The following is a 25530-nucleotide window of genomic DNA, read 5'->3' as shown; positions in this document are numbered from 1 at the left end:
GGCTGGGGTGGGGCTTGGCTGTGCGCACGCGCTTTTCACCGCGTCCGCCCGGGGGACGCGACGCGCGCAGCTTGATGACGACATTTCGGCGCCGAGTCGCCGAATGGCTGCCTCCGTCTCTGAAGTGGGCTACGCTGCGGGTTCCTCAGGTGAGTGGTGGGAGTAGCGCGCGGCCGGGACCACCGTCCCGGCGGCCGCCCCAAACCTCTGCAGAAATCGGCTCCGCACGAGCCCCGGGCATCGGACCAGGGCGTCGAGTGCCGCGCCGCGCCGCGCCCTCCCGCCGCCTTCCCGCGCGCCTCACGAGCCTCGCTCAAGCGGCCGCCGGGTTAACGTTCCTGCGCGCGGTGGGGGACCGACAGCCTGGGGGTCCCCGGCGAGCGCTGTGGGGGGCGCGGGGGTGGGTCTCGGCCTGACGCCCACCCCCGCCCCGGGTGTGCTGGCCTTGCGGAGCTGCGGCTTCCGAGGGTCGCCGGGTAGTGGCGAGCCGCAGACGGGAGGGCTTGCTTGTTGCGCGGCCGGAGGAACGCCCCGACGAGATGGGCGCCGCCAGGGCTGCGGCTCCAGGAGAGACCCCGAAGCCGGGTCGGAAGGCACTCCTGAAGGCAGCGGGTGTGGAGGTGGCGGGGTGAAGTGGAGGGGGGGCGCCCAGAGCAGGCGGCGCGGCGGAAGAAGCGGGACGCTGCCCTCTCCCCGAAATTCCCCGGTTGGGTGCCTCGGGCTCACTCAGCCGCTAACTCTGCCAACTTTCTCCGAGGAAGGAGCAAGCTCTCACCTCCTCATTTCTGAAGTTCTGCCTTTGGCCCTCAGTACAGGGTTTTATGCCGGTTTGATCGTTTCTGAGTAGTGCGCGGTGTTCTCTGGACCGCTTGGTTCAGGACTGGAGCATTTTAAGTCATCCTTAAAACTGAAGCGAATGTTTAGTTTAATTAGGAGTTGAGCAGACTCAGTGTTGCTGGACTCAAGATTTGACTATTCACAGCTCGATAGCTGGTACTCCAAAGGCAGGTGTCAAGAGAAAAGAAAGGTTGTTTTAATCAGAAAGCTGGAGCAGCCAGACCGGTATCCCGGAGCCGACTCTGAAGATTATGCGCCACAGTAATAGATTTTAAAGGGATAAGGGGAAAGAATCTCAGAGTCATTGCGGCAGGACGTCAAGCTCTGCGTCACCTTCCGTCTCGTCCAGGCTGGCGGTCTCTTCCTGGTCGTTCTTCAGGTGTTGTCTTGCCTGCTAATCTGCAGGATTGCCAGGAGGGATCCTGGGGGCAGAGAGCTGGTCATTCTTTTTCATTCCTACCTTTTTTTTTTAATCTAGGATGAGAATCAACAGGGTTTATGGGCAGGGTTTTGTGGGCATTCAGTAGACCCTGAGTTAGGAGCTAGGTTAAATGCCACCAGGTCACCTCATTTCTACAAGGTCTGAGCAGGACAGAAATTGGCAGACAGGAAAGGGTGAAGGACCTGCTTACAGATCCCCCGGCCAATACTCCGTTTCTGTGGGACTGGGGGCAAAAGCCTGTCTTCTGAAACTTCTTCCTGTGGACATAGGGCACCGTATTCTTTGAGTGGAAGATGTGGACGTGAATCTGTAGCATCTCCTTGCTGAGAGTTTTAGCCTGTTTACACATACGGGCAGAGCAAGCTACAGTTACTTTGATGGCCACAGAGACAGGTTATTATGAAGAGCAGCGTCGGTCCCACTGTCTCAAGGCCGGTTCTCAGAACTGCTGGCTGTGGATGGAGCGCCTTATGTCACGACTGCAGTCCAGTCATTGCGCAGCTGGCTCTTTTCCTCTGCTGGCAGTTGTAGCGTCTATAAACAACTCAGAAGTATGCATCAGAGTTTCCTGACCATCAGCTGCTTGTTCTGGCTGTTTTGTGCTCTGGGGGGGCCGGGCAGACCAGCTTTTCTACAGACGGGTGGGGGACATCTGCTGGGGATAGGGGTGTCCAGCACCCTTGGTCTCACAGGGAGGTGTTCGTAATGTCCAGGGGCAGAGATGCCCACCCAGCCTCTCCATCCATGTAGTCTGCCTGCCAGCTGCCCCCTCAGCGTTGTTCCTTGACTGTGGGCAGAGCTGTACCAGGAGAGCCGTCAAGGGACGCAGAGGCTCTGACTCTGCTCGGTCTGGGTGTTTTCGGGTTCTGCCCCGCAGGCACAGGTAGTGGGAGTCTGGAGAGCTGCCCCTGATTTTCTAGTGGCCGTTCAGAGGCTCTGCTGGTGAAGCGTGCTCGTCCCCTCCCCGCTCCTTCCTCAGAGGGCGCAAGTAGGACAGAGGCGGTGCGCCCGCCTTTCTCTAGAGAGCGGTGAGGAGGCGTGTGGGTCTGAGTCCTGTTTGCGCCTTCTGTTCTTGCTCAGCAGGCTTTGCAGCTTAAAACTGCACTCATTGGCACCTCATGGTTGTGTGTGAAGACACAGGGCCTGGCTGGCTCTCAGCGGAGGGCGTCTCAAGGCTGACCTCAAGGTGCTGACCGGCTCTGCTCTCATCTGGGGCGCAGGAGGAACCTGCTTCTAGGGTTACGCAGGTTGCCAGTAGGTCTGGCTCTTTGCAGGTTGGAACCAAGGCCCCCATTTCCTTGCTGCCTGTTCGCCAGGACTCCTCTGAACCTTACGGTTTTAACGCTTGAGACTTCAGTCTGTAAAACCCCTTTCAAAGAGCGTTTGAACAACCAGAGCCGGGACTCTGGCAGGGCTTCCTTAGAACCCTTCCTGCCTGGCCCTGAGGAGTAAGTGAGGCGCGGACAGCGAGCCGCCGGAAGTAGGCCTGGCGCGGGGCAGGTGCTCCGCTTTACCACAGGCTCCCCTGCGGTCCTGGCTCTGAGGCTGCTGGTGGCCTGCAGTGCGCAGCGCTTCTGCAGAACGTGGGCCTGGGTTGCGCTTCGTGAAGTGCTGCGATGCCTTGTTGTTGAGATTCCATCTCTGTCTGCAGTGGTTCCCTAAGACAGTCGCTCCGGACCCTGTGAGGCAGGCTGCCATGGCGTTCCCTCACCTGCAGCAGCCCAGCTTCCTGCTGGTAAGTGTCCGCTGCCCGCTGAGGGCCCACGGGACAGGACTTCTGTAGCAGAGGGGCTGGAGAGCTCTGCAGCGCGTGCTTTTTGGGGTGATGTGCTGGAAAGCGTGGGCTCCCGTTAGGATCCTCAGGCTTGAGTCTGCCCTCTTCTGGTGTGTGCTGGCTTTTTATGCAGCCACTGAGCCCCAGTTTTCTCGTTTACAAGAAGGGGTCATAGAACTGTCGGTTCCCCGGCTGGGGGAGGGGCAAGGGAGGAGAATGGACACCTGTGTCTTCAAGTCTCGTAAATGCTTACACGAAAGCGAGGTGTTCTAATGACCTTAACTGCCATTGGTGAAAACCGGAAGGTCCCTGCTCTGCTGGGGCGCCAGGCCTGCACTTCCCTGTGGACGTTGCTCTGGGCGGAGGGTCTTCCTGGTGCCCCCCGAAAGCCAGCAGATCCAGCCCCAGCCTGCACAGCGGAGTCTTGCATCTGACAGAGATGCTGGGGGCCGCAGCCTCATGGAGATGGCCAGGGCCTCGCATTCCCTGGGTGAAGCCTGGCCTTGCTTGCTGACCTTCATCCGTGCGCACAGGGCCCTTCTTTTCTCTGGTCGGGATGACGCGAGCCTTCCGTGTCTGACTCCCGCCTGTCACTTGGACTTCCGGTCTGACTTCCAGCAGGGTGCTCACCATGTTCTGGTTGGCTCTGTCTCCTAGGCCAGCCTGAAAGCCGACTCTATAAACAAGCCTTTTGCACAGCGCTGCCAAGACTTGGTTAAAGTCATCGAGGACTTTCCAGCAAAGGTAAGGCTGTGCTGTCTGTTTTCTATGGCGTTATGTCCCACATGCTCCCAGAGGAGTGTCTATAAGCCCCTCTCCCACCTCTGAGCACTGCCTTCAGAGGCCTGACTCAGGGTGTGACTCATGTCTGTGACGTGTAAATGAGAGCACATAGATTGGGGTTTCTCAGCTGTGGGCCCACGGGGGCCGCTGGCAGTGTCTGGAGGCGGTTATAGTTGTCACACGGGCGTCCCTCCCCACACCTGCCCATGCCGTGTCTAGCACAGAGGTCGGCCGTGCCCGGTTGAGCCGGACGTGCAGCAGCCACGTCACCATAGCTGCCCAAGACGGGGCAGCAGGTCCTGGGTGCCGGCCCGGCTGGGAGGCGGGCAGAGTGCCCTGGGGACCCTGCTCTGAGCGCCCACGCCACTGCAGGAGCTGCATGCTGTCTTCCCGTGGCTGGTCGAGAGCGTTTTCGGCAGCCTGGACGGCGTCCTGCCCGGCTGGAACCTGCGCTGCCTGCAGGGCCGCGTGAGCCCCGTGGAGCACAGCGTCGCCTTGGAGTTCCTGGACCCTGGGTAGGTCATCTTCGCCCACGCGGGGCCGGACCTTCTCGGGGAGTCCCGTCTGGTTTGCCATTCACTTCCTTGTTTTTGTCGATCGCGTTCAGAGGCCCAATGATGAAACTGGTGTATAAACTTCAGGCCGAAGACTATAAGTTTGATTTTCCTGTCTCCTACCTGCCCGTAAGTAAGCCACGGCGGTGAAGGTGGGCTCATGGCCATGGTGCTGGCAGCAGACAGGGGCCCGAAGAGTTGGGACAGTGGCCAGAGCACCCTGGTGTCTGGCCCAGGAGGCATCATCCATTGAAACTTCACCAGTTCCTTCTTTCCCAGAGGTGATCTGAACCCTGCCGGCGGGAAGGCCCAGTGGCCTCCGGCTAAGTGGCAGGGCACGTGCCTAGAGGCTTTGTTTTACTGAGTCTGCAGTTCTCTGGGGCGAGTTAAAGGCAGGCTAGCTCACGGGGCTCAGAAGCACAACAGATGGGATCCATCGCATGCCTGGGGGCCTGGTGGGGACGCGGGGAGAGCGCGTGACAGGCAGGGGACAGCGCGGTTCCCCTGCTGGGGTCAGGGCTGGGCTCCGCCGCAGCCGCCTCAGGCCACCCCTGTGTCTGCAGGGGCCCGTGAAGGCGTCCATCCAGGAGCGCGTGCTGCCCGACAGCCCCCTCTACCACAACAAGGTGCAGCTGCCGCCCGCCGGGGGCCTCGGCCTGTACCTGGCCCTCAGTATCCTTTGTCGGCTGTGGGTGGGGGAGGCAGCCAGCCCAGGGTAGGGGGGCCGCCCTGCTGTTTGTCCCCTGACGCGGCCTTCAGATCCCTTCGAGTACTACATGTTCTTCTTTGCTTTGAGCCTCATCACTCAGAAGGTAAGGAGGGCTGAAGCCCCCTGGGGGTGGGGCGGGGGTGCCCAGGGCTCCTGTCCAGGCAGGCTGGGCTGGCTGCCTCCTGTTCCCCCTTGCGCCCGCAGCCTTTGCCCTTCAGGTCACCCTCACTGAGCCAGGGTGACGGGCTGGGGCGGCCAGGCGCCCCAAGTGCTGGTCTGAGGGGCTTCCTGCAGGGGGTGCCTTCCGGGCAGGGGCAGGGACACGGCGGGCCTCGCCCTGGGTGGTTGGGATCCTTGGGGGCAGGGCCCGAGCCCGTGGTGGCGGGATCAGCCCCTGGGGGTGGGGTCCACAGCCACGCTCACGGGGCTCTGCTTCCAGCCGCCCCCTGGGGCCCTCCACGTCCGCACCTCCGACTGCGCCTACTTCATCCTGGTGGACAGATACCTGGCCTGGTTCCTGCCCACGGAAGGCAGCGTGCTGCCCCCGCTCTCCTCCAGCCCAGGGGGGCCCAGCCCCGCGCCAGCCCCCAGGTGAGGCTTCCAGCCGGGGCCCGAGGTACCCGCGCGCACCGCCAGGTGCGGGTGGTCCTTCCTCCTGGCAGAGCGTTGCCCTCGGGACGGTGGTGGTGCCCTGCGTGCAGAGCGCTCAGCTTTGTCTGCGGCCTGAGGCTCCGCGACCCAGCTGCCCTGATGCGGGCTGGAGGGCGGGGGGGGGCTTCCCTCAAGTGGCAGGTTCTTTGGCCTCGGGAAAGGGCCTGGGCCGTGTTCTGCGTGTGTCCACCCTCTCCCCACAAGGCACCCGAGCCCAGGCTGGGCTGAGAGCAGCTGGCAAGGGACTTGGAGCTGGGGACGGCCGACAGTCCTGGCCGTGGAGGACAGGGGGGCGCTGGGCTGCGGCCTCTGTGAGCCGGGTGCTGGGGCAGAGCCCTGGGCCTCGCCAGCCCACCTCCTTCCCTGGAGGCTGCAGGCTCTCTCCTGCAGAGCCCCCACCCGCTGGCACGTGCTGGGTCACCCGGCACTTGAGTGGCAGGGCCCCCGAGGACAGGACAGGACAAGTAGGGGGCACGGAGCGGGAGCTGGGGGTGCATTCACACCCCCAGAGAGGCTTCAGCTGCCAGGTGGACTTCTGGGCCGGATTTGGCTCGCTCCTTCTAAGGTCTGATTTCAGGCTTTACAAGTTGCTACATGTAACAGAACTTTCACAGGCCCTTCACCCGCCTGATTTCCGAGTTGTCTTATTCTGCGAATCTGTGTGTGTTTTCTTGAGCTGTTTGAACAAGTTACAGACACGTGGCTGTCACGTCTTAACTCATGAGTGTTTTCAGAAACCTGTGGTCTCTTCGACCTTCCTGCAGAGCGGGGCCCACCAGCCCGCCCCACACGCCCCTTGGGCTTTAACAGCCTCCTGCCTCCCGCCCCCGGCTGTCTCTCCGTCTTCCGGAGGGTCCCAACCCCAGTGGCGGTGTGCACCGCGCCCTTGCCCCTCGGGTGTACGCCACGGTCAGACGCTGGCCTGGCTGAGGGATGACGCGGCCCTCGTCCGGGGAAGGCGGATGAGTGCCTGGGTCTCAGGTAACGAGCCTGGGGGCCTGATGGGCAGCGTCTGTGTCCCTTGCGGTCCTCGGCCGCGCCTGTTGTGGACGAGCAGTGCCAGCTGACGCTCCTCCGCTCTTCCCCCCTCACTCCTTGGGCCGGCCCTGAAGGCGGCCTCCTCCCCTGTGTTCACACACGGCGGCTTGGCTGGATCTGCCCCTGCCGTCCCGGGTGGCCCGTCCCCCCCGCGGCTGTCCCGACGCTCTGTGTGTCTGTCTGTCTGTCCCCAGGACACCGGCCGTGCCCTTTGCCTCCTATGGCCTGCACCACACTAGCCTCTTGAAGCGGCATGTCTCCCACCAGACGTCGGTGAACGCGGACCCCGCCTCCCATGAGATCTGGCGGTCGGAGACGCTGCTCCAGGTGAGTGCGGGCCCGTCTGTGGGAGCTGGTCTGGTGCCGGGCGCTGCCCACCCTGCGGGCAGGGCTGAGAGGCTGCGCCTGCGGGGGGCGTATTACAGACAGGAAGGCGCTTGCCCACGGTCACCGGCGTCACTGGCAGTGTTTCCCCCGGGCTCCGTCCGTGGAGCTTTAGTCTTTCTCTGCTGGCGACGCGAAGGCTCTGCAGCCCCTCCGTTTCGTGGCTGGGCTCACCCTCCCCGGCCACCAGCGTGTCTCGGGCACTGAGGCCTGTCCCTCCCCCGCGTGGGTGGCAGGCAGCCCCGCGCCTGTCCCCTGAGCCGGCCCCGGAGAGCCTGCTGGCTCTGCAGCTGGACTGCAGGGCTGCAGGCGTCACCACAGCCGGCTTGTTCAGAACCTGGAGTGTGGCTGGGATGGGGTTCTGCGGTTTTTTGGAACCGTGGTAAAATACACATAACATAGAACGTGAGTCTGAAATGTTTTAAGGCAATAGTCAGGTAGTGTTAGCGTGGTTGCACTGTCGTAGCAAGTTTCCAGAACCTTCCATCCGTGAGACCCAGCGTCTGTCATCAGACAGCAGCCCCTCCACGTGCCTCCAGCCCTGCACCCACGTCCCGCTCGGTTCCGTGACGGACCCCCCCACCCCGTGCCTCTGTCGGGGGCGTCGGCGGCGCCTCTGTGGCTCACTGACTGCGCTTCCCTCAGCGGTGCCGCGGGCTCGTCTGCGTGGCGGGTGAGCGCCCTGCCCGCCGAAGCCGCGCGCACTCCTGCGCGTGTGGCCCCGTGTCGTGTGTCAGCCCTCTGGCGGGCACGTGGGCCGCTTCTGGTCTTGGCTGCTGGGATTGTCCTCCTGAGCCTTGCCCTCTGCGGGGCTTCTGAGGCCCTGCCACGCTGCTGTCCACGGTGGGGGAGCCGTTTCTTATCACCCTCGGCCGGGCACGCGGGCTCCGGTTTCTCCATGTCCTCGGGACGCTCGCTGTGCCCTGGGTTTTGACTGCGGTGTCCTAGTCGTGGTGAGCGGCCTGTTCCGCCTTTCTTGTCCTCATTGGCCACGTGTGTGTCTTTGGAGAAGTGTCTCCCCGAGTCCTTTGCCTGGTTTTGAGCTGACATTTTTGTTGTGACTGAGTTCTCAGCGATCTCTGTGTAGGCTGGGTGTTAATCCCTCCTCAGAGCCACGGTTGGCGAGTCTTTTCCCTGTTCTGTGAGCTGCTGTTTTGCTCTATGCATTGTATCTTTTGATGCACAAAAGATAGTTTTTTAGGTCAGAGTTTACTGAAGTCTTCCTCACTTGGCTGTGCTGGCCCTCGGGGCTGGGCGGGCTTTCTCTGGTGCCCGCGGGGCCGTTGTGGTGCCAGACTGTGGTGCGCGGGCCTGTTGCTGCCCTGGCTTCTCTCTCGGGGGAGCCGGCTCTAGGCGCACGGGCTCAGCGCTGTGGCTCAGGTGCCCCGCGGTGTGTGGGGCCTTCCTGGACCAGGGATTGAGCCTGTCCCTCACGTTGGCAGGTGGGTTCTTAACCACAGGGCCCCAAGGAAGTCCCACCAAAGCTTTTAATTTTTGTGCTGTCCAGTATTTCCGTCTGTTGCCTGAGCTGTTGGAGTCACACATAGGAAGTCACTGTCAGGTCCAGCGTTGTGAAGTGCTGATTTTACGATTTTATCTCCTGTTCTAGGTCTTTGATCCACGGTGAGTTGTTTTTCGTTTACGGTGTTGAGTGAGGGTCTGACTGCGTCCGTGTGCGGTTGGGTCCTGTCTTCCCGGCAGCCTCGGTGGAAAGCCTGCTCGTTCCGCCGCCGAGTGGTCTGGAGCCCTCGCCGGGACCTGTTGACCCGCCCGTGCTCTCTTGCAGGTGTTCGTGGAAATGTGGCTCCATCATTACTCTCTGGAGATGTACCAGAAGATGCAGTCCCCTGACGCCAAGGTATGTGGCTGCTGCCGCTCCTCTCCTGCCGCTGCGAGCGCTGCGTTTCGGCTTCAGAGCTGGCTCTGGGCTCGCCTCCCCGGGCACCCCGGCTGCTCCCCGCCCGTCTTGGCGGCCCCGCCACGTGTCCTCCGAGTGCGCAGGTGGGCCTCCGGGGGCGGCGGGTCTGCCGGCCCCTCCCTTGCCTGGCCGCTCATGTGTGCGGAGGCCTGGGGTCCACGACCCCCACTGTGGCCCCCAGGCTCGTCGGGATGGGCTCCCCACCATAGACCCCGCCCTTGCCGCAGGCACGGTCCTCCGGCATCCTTGGGGCTGGGGGCCCACGGCCTCTGCCGTCCCAGGGGTTTGCTCTGCAGGACACCCCAGGTGCAGGAGGGCCGAGCAGGGCCGGGCTCCACCCTGGGCCTCCCGAACACCGCCCGCCTTGCCCCGCCCCACCCACTTCCGCCCGGTGCCCCCGGCCCAGGAGCCCGCCCGCCTCAGTCATTAGACATGGCTCCTGGCCGCCGGTCACCTCGGGGGCCTAGCCCTCCTCGCGGTGACTGCGAAGGTCTGGGCAGTTACCCGGAAACCTTCTGCCCTTTGCCGTCTGTTGGGGCAGGAAAACAACACATGAGGAGACAGGTTGTGTGGAAAGCCGGCTACAGGGGGCCCTGGGGTCACTGTTCTGGAGCTCCTGCAGGCTGTGGGCCCGCGGGGTACCTGGGGTCCCCAGGCTCCCCAGCTCCTTGCTGAGCGTGTGGCCAGGCCATCTCCCGGCGTCTGGCATGTCCCTGGGTGAAGCATGGCACCCAGCACGCGGACAGGCCATGTGCGGGCGGCTCTGACTGCCGCAGTGGGTGGGCAGGGGCCCGGGGCGGGGGCAGACAGTAGGCCAGCCTCGCTGCCCCCGCCAGGATCCAGGCCTCTGGGTGTGTGTGGCCACGGCCGGCCTGTCGGGGGCCCCGGCCGCGGGCCTGACTGGAGATTGTCTGCGGTTGGGGCTGGTCTCCATGAGGGAGTCCAGGGCGGGCCTGGTGGGCCATGTGCCACCTGGAGCCCCTCTGGGAACCAGCCCACGCGTGTCACAACACCTGGGAGTTGACTGGGAATCGATCACATTATGTGCCGATGAATTTCTCTTCGAAACACCCCAGAAGTCCCGTCAATTGCTCTGGGCGAGAGGCCTCGGTCTAGAATTGGCTTCTCACGTTTGCGTTTCGTTCCTGGGCCACAGACACATGAGCTGCTGCGGCGCAGGGGGCGGGCGGATCGTGGAGCCCCGGGGACCGTCGGGCCTGCCTCTACCCCAGCACGGGGGACGGCTGCGTGGCGCGGGCTCTTCCAGACACGTGCTCTTGCTGGTGTGTGTCGGGCCTGCAGGGCTCCTTCTCACTGTCTCTCTCTCTCTCCCTCCCCGCCCACCTGCCCGCCGGCTTCTGCCCAGCTGGAGGTCCTGCACTACCGGCTCAGCGTCTGCAGCGCCCTCCACAGCCCCGCCCACCCCAGCCTCCAGGCCCTCCACGCCCACCAAGTACTGGCCGCGCGCGTTCTGTCCGCTCCCCCCGCCCCGTGGCATAAGCCCCGGAGCTCATGTCTGCAGCAGTGAAGCCTGGGGCCGCCTGGGGTGATGTAGAGGCGCCTTCCGAGCAGAGCCAGGCCCTCCTGCTGGGGTTCAGGGTGCAGCCAGGTGGCCAGGAGTGACGCCAGGACCTGCTGGCTGTGCTGGGGTCACCGGGCTGCCTGGCCCAGCTCTAGGCCAGCCCAGGTGTCCAGCCCTGGGGCCATTGTGCTGTGCGCTTAGCCCCGGTTCGTGGGGGGAAGCCATGCGGCCTTTGGAGCACAGGCCTGGTGCCAGGGCTGACCGAGGACAGGCGGCCCTGGGACTCGTGGGTGGCGGCCTTGTGGAGGCTACAGTCTGCTTAGGCAGGAGTGCCAGGGACGGAGGGCAGTCTGTGGGATAGGGGCGTGGGGCCAGCAGGCTCCTGAGGTTCGCTGCTCCCCAGTGTGACCTGCGGGGAGTTTGGGCCTCGCTCACGGTCAGGGCTCTGTCCATGTTTCCCTCAGTGGGACCTTGCAGCCCTGAACTTGAATTTGAGCACAGATGAGATGTCATGCTTCATTCCTGCCTGGCTCCTGCACAGAGGAGAGAGAGAAGGTTCCAGGAGGGCCGCCGTGGGCGGGGGAGAGTCTGCCCAGGCGGCAGCGGGGTCATCCACAGGAGGAGGCCAGCCCATGGGGGTCTTGAAGGCAGAGGGTGTGGGCAACAGCGACAGGCTCCCGCGGGCACTGTCTCAGGCCCGGAGGTGCTGGAGAAGGCCGTGTGCCTGAGGAGCAGTGAGGAGGTGGCCCGCGGGCTGGGTGCGAGTGCTGGCCGAGGGTGGGAGCAGTCCCAGGAACGCTGGGGTTGAGATGCGTGGGGGGCAGGCCCCGGGGCTCTTGGAGCAGGGCCAGCCCAGAGGGGCCCTGTGCTTTTCATTCCCGTTACGGCATCCCCTTTCCTCCGGTACGCTGCAAGTGCACCACGTAGAGACCCAAAGGTATACAAGGCAGAAGGGATACCGGCCTGGGGGTTGCCGGGGCCTGCGCGGCCGTTTCCACGCCGGGGCGGCCCATGGGACCTTTCCTTCGGCCTGGGGGTTGTGCGCGCCTCGGCGCTGCGGGCGAGCCCGTGGCTGGGGTGGGCTGGGGAGCAGCCACCTGGTCTCAGACCCTTCCACACTTGTGGACCGGAAGCCCAGCTCGAGGGATGGGGTGGCGGTCCTTGTGGTGGAAGCTCCGCCGGAACTCCAAGTGCAGGCAGCCCCCGGGCATGGGTGGAGCAGCCTGCGGGGTGTCCCTGACGCCCCCACCCGGCCCCCAGGAGTCCTTCATGCCCACGGAGGAGCACGTGCTGGTCGTGCGGCTGCTGCTGAAGCACCTGCACGCCTTCGCCAACAGCCTGCGGCCGGAGCAGGCCTCGCCTTCTGCCCACTCGCACGCTGCCAGCCCCCTGGAGGAGTTCAAGAGGTGGGTGTGGGCGTGGGCGGGGGCGGTCCCCTGATCCCTCCTGGCGCAGAGGTAGGGGCAGCAGGGAGACCCGTCTCACCCCCCCCCCCCCAAGCAGGAGAGCCCAGCCTCTCAGCTCTGCACCCCCTCCCCCTCCTCGGGCAGGGGAGGGCCGAGGCCTGATGCCCAGGCCAGCGGGGGCTGGCAGAGCGGGCGACGTGTGGGTCAGGCCCATGTGCTGTGCCCCCGGCGTGTTCTCCTGAGGAAGGGGCTGCCGCTGGCCTGGGCTCTGTGGGGTGACACCCCTGCCCCCGCAGGGCCGCCGTCCCGAGGTTCGTCCAGCAGAAGCTGTACCTCTTCCTGCAGCACTGCTTTGGCCACTGGCCCCTGGACGCATCCTTTAGAGCTGTGAGTGCCGCCCCGCCGCCTGCGCCCCGCGCGTGGGGAGGGAGGGGGCCGTTGCACCCGCCCCGACCTGAGCCCAGCCGCCCGCCTGGGTGGGCCCCCAGCCTCAGCCCGCCAGGCCCCCGTTCTGAGGGGCCCTCCCTCCCCCCTCAGCCCTGGCCTCCGTCTCACCAGGTGCTGGAGATGTGGTTGAGCTACCTGCAGCCCTGGAGGTACGCGCCCGAGAGGCAGACCCCGGGCAGCGACTGCCAGGCCCGCAGTGTGTCGGAGCGATGGTGAGCCTGCCCCGCTGCTGTGAGGGCTCCCCGTCCCCTCCCCCACTGTCTTTGGGGGGTCCCCCGTCACGTGCACTCAGGCAGAGCCCCTCAACCCTGCACCGCCCTGGGGAAGGGCCTTTTCCGCGAGGACCCCGCCCCCAGCCCTCTGTGCTGCCCCCTGCTGTCACCCCGCTCGAGGTGCGGGAGGCCGAGCCTGGAGGAGCCCTGACTCGCCCCCCGCAGGGCGCCCTTCGTGCAGGAGAACCTGCTCATCTACACCAAGCTCTTCCTGGGCTTCCTGAGCCGCGCGCTGCGCACGGACCTCGTCAGCCCCAAGAACGCGCTCATGGTGTTCCGCGTGGCCAAGGTCTTCGCACAGCCCAACCTGGCCGAGATGATCCAGCGGGGTGAGGCCCCAAGCAGAGGGCACCAGCGCTCTGGGGCCCCCGGGTGGACCGCCTGCGCCTCGGGGCCACAGCCAGGCTGGCGTCCTGCCTTCCAGGCGAGCAGCTGTTCCTGGAGCCCGAGCTCGGCATCCCGCAGCGGCAGCACCGGCTCTATACGGCACCCTCCTTCACCGGCAGCTTCCTGTCGTCGTGGCCGCCGGCCGTCACCGACGCCTCCTTCAAGGTGAAGAGCCACGTGTACAGCCTGGAGGGCCAGGACTGCAAGTACACCCCGATGTTCGGGCCCGAGGTCCGGGCGCTGGTGAGTGGTCGGCGGGCACGCCCCTCCGTCTGGCTGGGGGAGTCTAGTGTTTGCTGATGACAAACTCGGCGTCTGTTGGAAGGTGCGCCTTAGCCGTTAACACGCACCGTGTGGGCGCTAGGAGGCAGCCGAGCCCGCTGACCCCCGCCCGCCCGCAGGTCCTGCGTCTGGCGCAGCTCATCACGCAGGCCAAGCAGACGGCCAAGTCCCTCTCGGACCAGTGCGGGGAGAGCGCGGCCAGCCGCCCCTTCCTGTCCTGGCTGGGCTTCTATCCCGCGGACACCAACGGCTCCTACGCGGGCAACGACCTGGACGAGATGGGGCAGGACAGCGTCCGCAAGACGGACGAGTACCTGGAGAAGGCGCTGGAGTACCTGTGCCAGGCGTTCCGGGTACGCGCCCGCCGCCCTCCGCCCCGCCCACCCCCGCCCTCGCGGCGATGAGTTGGGGATGGAGGGGCTCCCCGGGCTCGATCGTGACCCTCCGTCCGACCCCTCCCCGCAGCTCAGCGAGGCGCAGCTCGCCCAGCTAACGCTGGCCCTGGGGACAACGCAGGACGAGAACGGGAAGAAGCAGCTCCCGGACTGCATCGTGGGCGAGGACGGGCTCATCCTCACGCCCCTGGGCCGCTACCAAGTGAGGGCGGGGCGGGGCCGGTGCCGCGGGGGCGGGGCGATGGGCGGGGCGGTTCCGGGTGGGGGCGGGCACCAGGGGCGGTGGGCGGGGCGGTTCCGGGTGGGGGCGGGCACCAGGGGCGATGGGCGGGGCGGTTCCGGGTGGGGGCGGGCACCAGGGGCGATGGGCGGGGCGGTTCCGGGTGGGGGCGGGCACCAGGGGCGATGGGCGGGGCGGTTCCGGGTGGGGCGGGCACCAGGGGCGATGGGCGGGGCGGCACCAGGGGAGGGCGCCGAGTTGCTCAGTGCCCTGTTCCCAGATCATCAGCGGGCTGCGGCGCTTCGACATCGAGTACCAGGGCGACTGGGAGCTGCAGCCCATCCGGAGTTATGAGATCGCCAGCCTGGTCCGCGCGCTCTTCCAGCTGTCTTCCACCATCAACCGCAGGGTGAGTGTCGGGAGGGCCTCCCGCCAGCCCGCCCCCAACCGCAGGGAGTGTGGGGAGGGCCCCGCCAGCCCGCCCCCCGCCCGCTGAGCCTGCCGTCCGCTCCAGTTCGCAGGCCAGATGGTGGCGCTGTGCTCGCGGGCCGACTTCCTGGGCAGCTTTTGCCGCTACCACCTCTTGGAGCCCGGGCTGTCGGGCCGGCGCCTGCTGAGCCCCGTGGGGCGGGGCCACGCCGCCAACCGCGCGCGGGGCCCGCGGCTCAGCCTGCGCTTCCTGGGCAGCTACCGGACGCTGCTGTCGCTGCTGCTGACCTTCTCCGTGGCCTCGCTGTTCTGCGTGGGGCCCTTACTCTGCGCCCTGCTCATCGTGCTGGCCTACGTCCTCTACGCCGTGGCCATGACGCTGCTGACCGAGCGCGGCAAGCTGCACCAGCTCTGAGCGCGGCCCCCGGCCGCCCCTGGGCTCCCAGGCCGCCCCACCCCTGTCACCTCCGTGCTTCTCCGGCTGGTTTCCCGCCGAGAGCCTGCTGGGCGGGGCCCGGGCCTCCTCGAGGGGCAGGGCAGTGCGGGGGGCCTCCTGCCTCAGCCAGAGGCCCCGCGGGGAGGTGCCTTTCTCTTCACTATGTGAAGCTCAGGAGTCGGGCCTCCCCGGAGGGCTCGCAGTCTGCCCTCAACGACCCCGGAGGAGGGCGGTCAGACCCCAGGACAGGAACCCAGCCTCTGGCTCCCACGAAGAATCAGGCTTCAAAGAGCAGTCCTGAGAAAATCAGATGGTGGTTCTCCTCTGGTTCAGGATTTTAAAGCTAATTTTGCTGCCAAGCCCAGGCTGCACACCTGCATCTGAGGAAAGGAGGCGCCCGGGAGCGCAGATGGCCCCAGGCCACTCCAGCCCAGTCCACAACCAGAGGAGGTCGGAAGCACTGTTTGTGTCCTCGCTCAGAGCAGGTGCTTGGACAGTGGTAAGGTTCAGACATTCCACGTGCACGAAGGCCATGTGCTCACAGACCCTCACAGCCTTCCACGCCCTTTGTCCTGCAGATGACATTTCGGGGGGCACTTGCCAACCCAGATTTTTAAAAGCCTTTGGTGTCTGTCTTTTTTAAGTTTTCAAACTGTAAATGTTGGGCTTTGTCTTTTAATGTAAACTCAGAACAGTGGCCATTGGGGCCTGTGACCAAAAACCAAACCTGTAACTGACCCTGGATCTGAATAAACCTGGTTTTGGTCTCAAGACCCATGGTGCCGTCAGTCAAGTTCTGTCAACAAAGGAAGTTCGAGTTTCCGCTGGTTCCCGCGGACACCAATTCTGTGACCAACCTCTGAGATGTCTGGGGGTCCCACGTCCACGGCACCGGTTCTTGACGGCACCCCTGCGAGGCTTCCTCTGATGGACACGGGCCCACCTGCAAGGGTGGGGACCCCCATCTCTCCGGGGCCCTGCTCGCCCCCTTGCCCACACACCGTTAACTGTGGAGCAGCCCCCCACTGTGGCACCTGCAGCCGTGCCGAGACCCGGGGGGTCTTCACGGAGCAGGATTCAGAAGTCAAAGCAGACGCTGAGGTTGATTGGCCTGGAGGGCGGAGTGGTGAGGGCAGCCAGGGCCCACAGTGCTTGGCGGCTTCGCCCAGGGGGCCTGGCAGGTGGGGCGGTGGGGATCCCCCGTTCACACAGACCCTAAGGTGGCGTGGGGGCTCTGGCTGCAGTGTGGAGATGGGACGGGAAGGAGTGGGCCCAGGAAGCCGAGGTCCCGGGGAGAAAGGCCGCGGTCCGGGCCGGGGAGGCGCGGGGAGGTGGGTAGCAGCCCCGGGTTTGAAGAGGCCCAAGTGGAAACCCAGTGCTGGGGCGAGTTTACAGTTGAGGTCTCGATCCCGCCCGGCCCTGCTCCAGCTCGGCCGTGGCCGCCTCGTCGGGGAGGAGCAGCCTACAGCCCCAGATCCCAGGGCACCGGCCTTACGGGGCTGAGCCCCGTCCCTCCACTTTCCCTTCCAAGGCCACTAACTTCGGCTTCCCTGGCGGCTCAGTGCTGGAGAACATGCCTCCCGCTTTGGGAGTCAGGGGTTCCATCCCTGATCTGGGGAGATCCCACGTGCTGTGGAGCAGCTAAACCCGTGTACCACGACTGCTAACCCCAACCCTAGAGCCTGAGCTCCGCAGTGGGAGAAGCCTGCTCGCGACTGGAGAAGGGCCCCCGGCGTGGTGAAGACCCAGCACAAATCAGTCACTGAGAAGCACCACTAACTCAGCGGGCCTGAGGCTCCCCTCCCCGGCACGGCGCCCGTCGCTGGGAACAGCACGCCTGGTGCTCGAGCTCAGCCGCTGGGTCAGCTCGGCTCCAAGGACGCGGCTGCCACCAAGCTCCCTGAGCACACGTCCTACCTCGTGGCTCTGGCCGCTCGGAGAACACACAGGTCTCTGTGGAAGCCAGTGAGTGAGCCGGGCTGCTCACAGGCGCTGCGGATCTAGCTGAGCTGCGGGAGGGGGCGGGGCGGGCGCAGCGAGGGGAGACCCCCGAGGAGGGGCTGCTGGCCCGGCCCCCGGGCGCAGGCTGGATGCGGGGGTTCTGCACGTTTCCTCAGCCCCACCCAGAGCCTCAGGTGGTTTACGCCAGCTGCCCACACCCTCAAGCCCCAACACCCTGACTGACCTTGAGGCCGTCACCCAAGTGCTGTCCAAGGGCCATAGCCGTCACCTCTCAGCCCCCGGGCCTCCTAGCCCCGCAGCCAAGGCTGGACTCACTGTCCTTCATGAACTGTTTTCCACAAACCTGCCCATCTGTTCAAGCTTCCGTGTCCTACAGAACGTCCCCAGGAAGCTCAGAGTCCGTGCATCTGAAATCTCCCAGAGAGAGCCCCCTGCTCAGCCAGCCCCGCCACCACCCTCCTCTCTGGAGTCCGGGGGCGCTGCTGGGCCTTCAGGCGAGTCTCTGAGGGCCTGCACCCCATCCCTCCCGCCCAGGGAGCCCCGCGCTCCTTCCCCCAGTCTGTCCTCCCCGCCTCTGCCTCCCCGGCTGGATGAAGGGCCCCCTCTGGACTCAGCACTGTCCACAGATAAAAGCACAGAGGTACTTGTCATTTGTGTGGTGCTGGGCACTTGGAGATGCTGAATAAATCAATAAATACTCATGACTGACCATCCGTCCAATGAGGACGTTAGTTCTCTGTGGACGAGTATTGTAGTCTTTTCTCTCCAGAGCTGAGCAAGTATACAAGAGCTGCCCGATAAATACATTTGACAACTTACTATACCTATTATATGCACATCCAGGAATCAAAATATGAACTATTGGATAAGTTAGTTTTTCCATGACCAGAAAAGGACTAGGACAGGGCCCTTCAACCTCATGTTGAACGACTGAAGGAATCTGACCAAGGCCACAGACTGATGCAGAAGGAATCAGCTGGAGGGGCCTCCCTGGTGGCCCAGTGGTTCTAAGAATCCGCCTCGCAATGCCGGGGATGTGGGTTCAACCCCTGGTTGGGGAACTGAGATCGCACAAGCCGGACGCTGCAATCAACGTGGTTCCCTCGTGACGCAAGTGACAACTGATGCAGCCTAATTACTTTTTTTAAAAGGAAAAGCTAAAACTAGGACCATTAGGAGAAAACACAGGAGCAAATATTCAAGTGAACTTACTGGTTTTTCAGATATGACAACAAAAGTGCACATGACAAGAAAAAACTTCAGAGAAATGAAAATCTTCACAATACATGTCTTCCCGTGATTGCTTAAAATAGCGCTGACGAGTTCTGTTGTTCTCCCTGTTCAGTGAACTGGAACTGCGCTCACGCTGGCCCCGAGGAAGGACAAAGCGAGGTCACACACGGGACCTCTCGGCGCTCGTGTGGCTGCAGGGGTGGAGAGTAAGAAAGCGGCCTCCGCGTCACTGCCCTTAGAAAAGACCGTGATCATTTCCCATTTGACAGTTGTTTAAATCAGCAGGTAATTCCAATTCTTAACATATTCCCCACAAGAGTCGCGAGGATGATGAACGGAAGCAAAGTCCGTCTTCCCGGCCGGCCCCAAGCAAACACATTCTCTTCCCTCTTAACCGAAGCTCGTCTGGCGGGCCTGCCGCGGGCGCAGCGGCAGCAGCCTCCTCCTGCACCGCACAGCCCTGGCCCGCACGGTCGCCGGCACAGCCAGCCTGTCCTTGACTTTGCCCAGGAGGCTTAGGATGGCCCAGGAGAGCAGACGTAGGAAGAGCCCAGAGACTGCTGTGTAGCAGGAAAAAAAAACAAGGAGATGTCATGGTCCAGAGCCAAGACTGTGCTCCCAATGACGCAGCTGAGACCCAGCACAGCCAGATAGATTTTACAAAACAGAACAGAAAAAGCAGGAACTGAGGAATCCCTGGAACACCAAGACCTGCGGCGGAAACAAAAACCAAGTTGCAAAGCAGTATGTCTGCCACGACCCGGTTACAGGAGAACAGGTGAAAGTCATAGCGGACAAAGGAGTCGGACCCACAGGCGTGTCAGTGTAAGTGCGTAAGCACAGAGGCGGCTTGGGTGGCGTCCACGCCTCGCTCGGGACGGGGCGGGTGGACTTGGGGTTGTCTGTATTGTTCGAATCGTTTCCACCCAGGAGGACGTACTTCTGCCTGGCTGACGGGCAGCTGGCTGCAAGCCTGACCACATGCCCTTGGCCCACCTGCACCCACCTCCCCTGGAAGATCCCGACAGGAGCACTGGGAGCCCCGTAAGACCAGAGGCTTCTGCTCCCGTGTGTTTTCTTTTTTCTTTTCAATTCTCAACCTTATTCACACCGAGCCAGATCAGCAATTCATCAATTACACTTTAGACTGTCTTGCCCGCCCCCCACCTGGTACTGGCTCTGCTGCAGGTCTCTGCTACAGTTAAGTTGTGGTTCTCTGTACCCACCTGTCTGTCTCCAAAACAGGGCAGCAGTTTGCCCTGAGACCTCAGTGCTCTGATGAATCTAAGAGCAGTTGCTGATTTTCAGTTTGTTCAACGCTTTTTGTGTTGGTGAGAAGGATAACAACCAAGTCCCTTGCATGCGGGCCAGGAAACCAGAATAAATAAATATATATATATATTTATATATTCCCCCCCCAATTGTTTTTTTTAATTGCCCCCCCCCCATTGTTTTAAAATTCTCCATGGTTTCAGTCAACATGACTACCTTTTTCTGCAGATTTTAAACGTGTATTACACAGTACTTTTCTGTTGGGCTTCCCTGGTGGATAAGTCAGTAAAGAATCTGCCTGAATACAGGAGACCCAGGTTCGATCTCTGGGTCAGGAAGATCCCCTGGAGAGAGAAATGGCAACCCACTCCAGTGTTCTTGCCTGGAAAATCCCACGGACGGAGGAGCCTGGTAGGGTGCAGTGCGTGGGTCCCAAAGAGTTGGACGCGACTGACCAAGTAAACCACCACTTTTCCGTAAACTGTCGTCTAGAATTACTTGTGATCCCTTTCTGTCGACTGACTCTGAGTTCTTCCCCCTGACCCCCCCACGTCTGGGCTTTCCTGGTGTAACTCTGGTGTCACAGGTCCTGGCCAATGAGACTCTGAGGGGTGCTGACTTTTGTTCTCCAGGCAGCTGAGTTACTAGGAGACCACAGGGGCTTGTGCCGCTTGGGCTTTACCTTTTATTCTTCTCTGAAAGCCTCAGTTTCCGAACTTGGGCTCCCCTGGAGTTGGCCATTTTGGCCTCTGGCTTTGTCCTGCCCTGGGACCTTCTGCGTTTCAGGCCAGCCACGCACTTGAAGGGAGTTCATAGCTCCAAACTTCCCAGCACCCCTCAGTTTTCACCCATCACCCTCTCCAGCCAATAAGCCAGCGACTTTCTGCTCCGGTCTCTCTCGCTCATCAGGAGCCCTCAGGAAGAAAGTGAAGCCGCTCAGCCGTGGACTGCAGCCCACCAGGCTCCTCCGTCTGTGGGGTTCTCCAGGCAAGAATACTGGAGTGGGTTGCCATTTCCTTCTCCAAAATCTCTTACAAGCACTGCCTTCTTGCAAATTCGGTTTGCTTTTTGTGATTCTCTGGTGCCTGCGGACAGCTGTTCCATGTTTTGTTCACACTTCATAAAGCACAGGGGTCTGCGATGACTGGAAGGGGAAATTCAACCTTTTGATTTTTGAGACAAAATCATGTCACCTAAAGTATCATCCTGTAACCGTATCAGCTATTTAAAACATGAACTATTAAAACACAACCAGTGAACAAAACTAAATATTAAGACCTGTAAAGGAGGATGAATCTCTACAGTCTGTCAGAGGAATGTTGCTGTTCACTCGCTCAGTCGTGTCTGAGTCTGCGACACCATGGACTGCAGCACGCCAGGCCTCCCTGTCCATCACCAACTCCCAGAGCTTGCTCAAACTCATCTCCATGAAGTCGGTGATGCCCTCCAACCATCTCATCCTCTGTTGCCCCCTTCTCCTCCTGCCTTCAATCTTTCCCAGCATCAGGGTCTTTTCCAATGAGCTGGCTCTTTGCATCAGGTGGCCAGAGTATTGCAGCTTAAGTTTCAGTCCTTCCAGTGAAGATTTAAGGTTGATTTCCTTTAGGACTGACTGGATCTCCTTGCAGTCCAAGGGACTCTCAAGAATCTTCTTCACTGTTCAAAAGCAGCTATTCATTGGTGCTCAGCTTTCTGCATGGTCCAACTCTCATATCCATACATGACTACTGGAAAAACCATAGCTTTGACCCTATGCACCTTTGTCAGCAGAATAATGTCTCTGCTGTTTAATATGCTGTCTAGGTTTGTCATAGCTTTGATTCCAGGAGCTGCAGTCCTTTTTTCATGGCTGTAGTCACAGTCCGCAGTGATTTGGGAGCCCCAGAAAATAAAATCTATCAGTTTCCACTCTTTCCTCATCTATTTGCCATGGAAGTGACCGGACTGGATGCCATGATTTTAGCCTTTTAAATGTTGAGTTTTAAGCCAACTTTTTCATTCTCCTCTTTCACCTTCATCAAGAGGCTCTTTAGTTCCTCTTCATTTTCTGAAATGAGGGTGGTGTCATCCCTCAGCCCCCCGGACTGTGTGACCACGCGAGCTACCCCACTGGGGCGGGGCCAGGACACAAGTCAAGGGTCTCACGCAGGCCCCGCCCCCCGCAGCCCCGCCCCCAAACCAGCGCCCCAGGCGCCCCGCCCCGCCGAAGCCCCGCCCCTCCCCATTGGGCGCCCCGCCCCGCCGCCCGCGCGCCCGTTTCCATGGCGATGCCGCGCAGCCGGGCCACCGAGTGGGCGTGCAGCGGCAGCGGCTACATGAGCGCAACGGGGGTGGCGGCCGGGCAGCGGCCCCGCAGCTCGGGGATCCCGGGCTCCCGGGGCGCATCGCGCCCGCGCCTGCCGGCGATCCCCCAGCCCGGACAGCACGGCGCGTCGCTGGGGCTCAGCGAGGCTCAGAAGCGGGTGCTGGACTTGGAGAAGAGCGTGCAGTTCCTGCAGCAGCAGCACTCGGAGACGCTGGTCAAGCTCCACGAGGAGATCGAGTACCTGAAGCGGGAGAACAAGGGTGAGGAGGGCCGCGGGCCAGGCCTCAGGAGGCGGCCTCGCGGGACTCCCCGCCAGGCCCCAAGCCCACTACACCACCCCCAACGGAAACCCGGCCGCCTCTCCGGTCGAAGTGAAACCCCGCCCCGAGTCCGCGCAGGCAGGTCGATGGATTTTCCCAAGCCAAGCAAACCCAGATGGATCCCTGCCACCTGGGTCATCCTGACTCACTCTGTCCCCTCTGAAGCCCGGGACCAGCCGGCAGAGGGTGCCCCGCAGACGTCACGGATGCAGGGAGGGGCTCTGGTTCGGGGAGCAGCCAGGGGCACCCCGAGTCCACCCGAGGGTGCCACGGCTGGGTCCACAGGGGCTCAGCAGGGAGGCCTGGGCCGGGGGCAGCCAAGCTGCGTGTCTCAGAGTGGCCCCAGGAGAGCCTTTGCTTGCTTTCAGATCTCCACTACAAGCTCATCATGAACCAGAAACCGCAGAAGAAAGGTAAGGCTGAGGCCCACAGCTGCCTTGTGCAAAGTGACTGCTCTCGAGAGGAGCCCCCCGGACTGCCTGTGTGCACGCCGGCCACCCCAGGGGGACGGGTCGGACACACGGACGGCTCCCAGCCACGGTCTGGGTGACTGCACCTGAGCACAGCAGGGGCCAGGACAGAAGAGCGGGAGGCAGCCTCTGCCCTCACGCCCCCATGGACCCCGGCCTCACTCTCCCAGAGGCTCGTCCACTTGCACTGCTGTCCCAGACGTCGTCCCCTGAAACATAGGCCGGCCCAGCACAGCCCCAGCTCTGGTCCCTGAGGCTCCGGGCCCCCCCGCTGTCTCCACAGCAACCACGCGCGGCCTCATCTGCAGCCCACTTACCTTGCCTGTCCCCCAGTGTCACCCAGCGCTCCCCGCCCCTCCTATTACATCGGGAGGTGGTCTGAGTGGTGAGCGGTGCCAGCCTCGAAGGCCCCAGGGCACTCTTCCTGGGAGACACGCAGAGGGTGGGGTGGCGGGGACTCTTCTCTGGCTGATGTGGGCACGCAGTGCTGGGGGCCCCCGAGGGGACCTGGGGAGAGGCCTTGCTCCCACTCGGCCCCCGCTTCCACCTGCAGCCCCCTGGCCACGGCTCCCTCTGGGACTGGCAGGGTCTGGGGCGGCCTTGCTCAAGTGTGAGGGGGTACCAGGACCCGCGGGGATGGGAGCGTGGCCCTGCCACCGTGGGCTGACCCCACGCCCCCCACAGGCAGCATGTCGAGCTCCAGCCTTCAGTCCAGCAAGTCCGTCTCGAATACGACGGTGTCGGGTGAGCGCACCAGTACCTCTGTGCTTGGGGTCGGGGTGGAGCAGGGCCCCTCGGGCACCCTGGGCCTGATGTGGGCGCCCATAGTGGTCCGCAGGGTCACCTCTGCCAGGCCCTGTGGACTTGGGGGTTAAGGAGACGCTGAAGGGAACCAGGAGGGCCCCCAGGGGCTTGTGAGCTGAAAGCCCCCAGGATAAGGCCAGGGGACAGGTCAGCGGGCTGGCTAGAGGGACCATCAGTGTGGGGTGTGAGGCAGGCAGAACATGAGACCCAGGAGCCCGGTGGTCCTCTGCCCGCTCACCTCAGCCCTCAGAGCAGGCAGGACGCAGGTGGGGGGCCTGACACGGAGCCGACGGAGGGCCTCGAGAGCCACCCTTCCCGGCGCTGCCTCTGAGCCCCTCGGCTTCACGTGGGCTGGGCCCAGATCTCGCCTTCCGTTTCATTTTGCCCAAGATGGGGTTCAGGTCAGGGAACAGCTGCTGGCCCACCCCCCTCCCTGAGCTCTGCCGAGGCCCCCAGGACCACTCTACAGGACGTGTGGGGCTCTCTCCCCGCCTCAGCTGCTGGGGCAGCCGGCCTTCCGCACGGCAGCCCCTTCAGGACACTCAGGCCCCCACGGGCTCCGCCCCGCCCGGCCTCTGTGCCTCCCAGCAGCCTGCCCAGAGGGAGGCCGTTCCCATCCCCTTTCCTGAGGGGCGGGTGGGGCCCCGCGGGCGCACGTGGCCACTGACAAGGCCCCGCCTGGGTCTGACCTGCAGCCAGCTCTCAGGGCAAGGCCAGGCCCCAGCCCGGCTCCTCTAAGAAGCAAGACTGGAAAGCTGAAGTCCCCCCGAAGCCGGACCTGGAGGAGACCTCGGTCACCACCCTGCTTCAGGGCGGCAGGGTGGACAAGGCCCTCAGGGCGCAGGGGCTTGTGAAGTAAGGCTCCCTGCACCCCTGGGACGGGTGCGCTTGGCAGGCTCACAGCCTGGAACCCGCCCACAAGGTCACCCTTTCAAACGGTCTCCAGCGGGAAGTGAGCTCCCAAAGGCTGGGCTTGCCCACCTGGTGGGCAGTGCCTCCTCCCCGCCCCGGGATCCAGCGGCCCCCTGAACTGACCCGAATCTGCAGGAGGGGCTGGCAGCAGCCCCTAAAGCATGCTTTCAAACATAGAAGCAAAGTGTCCAGGCCTCCAGATTAGCTTGCTTTTCACCCAGAGAACCCCGAGTCTGGTCGGGGCTCCCCCAGAAACCGTGCTGGAGGGCATGGGGTCGGCACACCAGGGCAGGGCCACCCCTGGGGCCTGCGTGCTGCCTGCTGGGCCAGCGGGCCCGCCCCTGCTTCTCTGCAGCCTGTGGGCACCCCGCTCCAGACCCGGAATTTGCGGTCAGCACCGAGGGCAGCCCAGACCACACTCGCCCCCCCCAGTGTGTGTTGCGAGGGGAGGAAGGGGTGGGCCAGGATCCAGGCTGGCCCCAGGGACCCCCACCTGCTGCCAGGCGCAGAAGGGAGCCAGGCTGCAGAGACACCCTCTCCCCACGTTGGAGCAAGTGCTGCCCTGAGAGCCGGTGAGACCACCCGCGGCAGGCTGCCCCCACCCTGACTCTGGCAGCTCTCACGACTGTTTCAGGGAGGAAGAAGCAGACAGTGCTATCACAGTGCCCCCCTGGGCGGTGGGCAGCCAGCACAAGGGCAGGCAGGTGCCAGGGGCGCCCCCCTTGGCGGGCCTGCCCCTGCATCTGCGCAAGCCCGCCACGCTGCAGCAGTGTGAGGTCGTCATCCGGCAGCTGTGGAATGCCAACCTCCTGCAGGCGCAGGAGGTGAGGGGAGGGGGGAGGAGGGGAGGGGAGGGGTGCCCCGGGGCCCCACCACCCCACCCAGCTCGCCTCTCCTCCCTGCCTTCAGCTGCAACACCTCAAGTCACTCCTGGAAGGGAGCCAGAGGCCCAGGGCCGGCCCCGAGGAGGCTGGGCCCAGCTCCCCCAGGTAGGTGCCCTGGGAGGCCGCAGGGGCACGGTTGGGCCTGCTCCTCTGGGGCTCACAGCCGACTCCCTTCTCCAGGGACCAGGAGGCCCTGCACTTGGGGGCCACGCAGCTCCCCAAGGTCGCCGCCAAGGGCGTCTCTAAGAAATGGTGAGTCCTACCTGGGTGGGAGGTGGGCCGCCTTTGTGCCAGGGGGCTGAAGGATGGGGAGGGCGCCTGCGGTGACCCCCGCTGCCCCCAGCCTGATCCTGAGCCAGGCGCCTGTGGCGGAGCGTGCCATCCTGCCAGCGCTGAAGCAGAGCCTCAAGACCAGTTTCGCGGAGCGGCAGCGGCGGCTGCAGGCGGTGCAGGGCCGGAGGCTGCGCCGCTCGCCGCTCTGA

At 63.5% G+C, this 25530-nt stretch overlaps 2 protein-coding genes across 3 annotated transcripts; both read left to right on the top strand.

The window, feature by feature from the left end:
* The first annotated feature begins 58 nt into the window (after positions 1 to 58).
* SMPD4 (sphingomyelin phosphodiesterase 4) lies at positions 59 to 15675 on the top strand. 2 transcript variants are annotated; one of them, XM_065904393.1, is made up of 20 exons: positions 59 to 149; positions 2931 to 3014; positions 3711 to 3797; positions 4209 to 4351; positions 4444 to 4519; positions 4954 to 5062; positions 5150 to 5202; positions 5539 to 5690; positions 6983 to 7115; positions 8959 to 9030; positions 10457 to 10543; positions 11873 to 12018; positions 12315 to 12405; positions 12577 to 12677; positions 12903 to 13066; positions 13162 to 13367; positions 13526 to 13759; positions 13872 to 14003; positions 14302 to 14430; positions 14536 to 15675. In XM_065904393.1, exons 1-20 carry the CDS (start codon positions 75 to 77, stop codon positions 14863 to 14865), a joined length of 2604 nt encoding a protein of 867 aa, XP_065760465.1. In that variant the 5' UTR covers positions 59 to 74; the 3' UTR covers positions 14866 to 15675. The 2 variants fall into 2 exon arrangements, with proteins under 2 accessions (XP_065760465.1, XP_065760466.1); XM_065904394.1 differs by lacking the exon at positions 10457 to 10543.
* Positions 15676 to 20249: 4574 nt separating this feature from the next.
* On the top strand, positions 20250 to 25530 carry LOC136145440 (coiled-coil domain-containing protein 74B-like). The gene is made up of 8 exons (XM_065903731.1): positions 20250 to 21918; positions 22347 to 22391; positions 23133 to 23192; positions 23948 to 24107; positions 24799 to 24988; positions 25074 to 25153; positions 25229 to 25300; positions 25392 to 25530. The coding sequence occupies exons 1-8, from the start codon at positions 21615 to 21617 to the stop codon at positions 25528 to 25530; spliced, it is 1050 nt and encodes a 349-aa protein (XP_065759803.1). The 5' UTR covers positions 20250 to 21614.

The sequence above is a fragment of the Muntiacus reevesi genome, chromosome 13, assembly GCF_963930625.1.
Source record: "Muntiacus reevesi chromosome 13, mMunRee1.1, whole genome shotgun sequence".
NCBI lineage: Eukaryota > Metazoa > Chordata > Mammalia > Artiodactyla > Cervidae > Muntiacus > Muntiacus reevesi.
The sequence above is the reverse complement of the archived record's forward strand: the minus strand, read 5'-3'. Positions and strand labels throughout refer to the sequence as shown.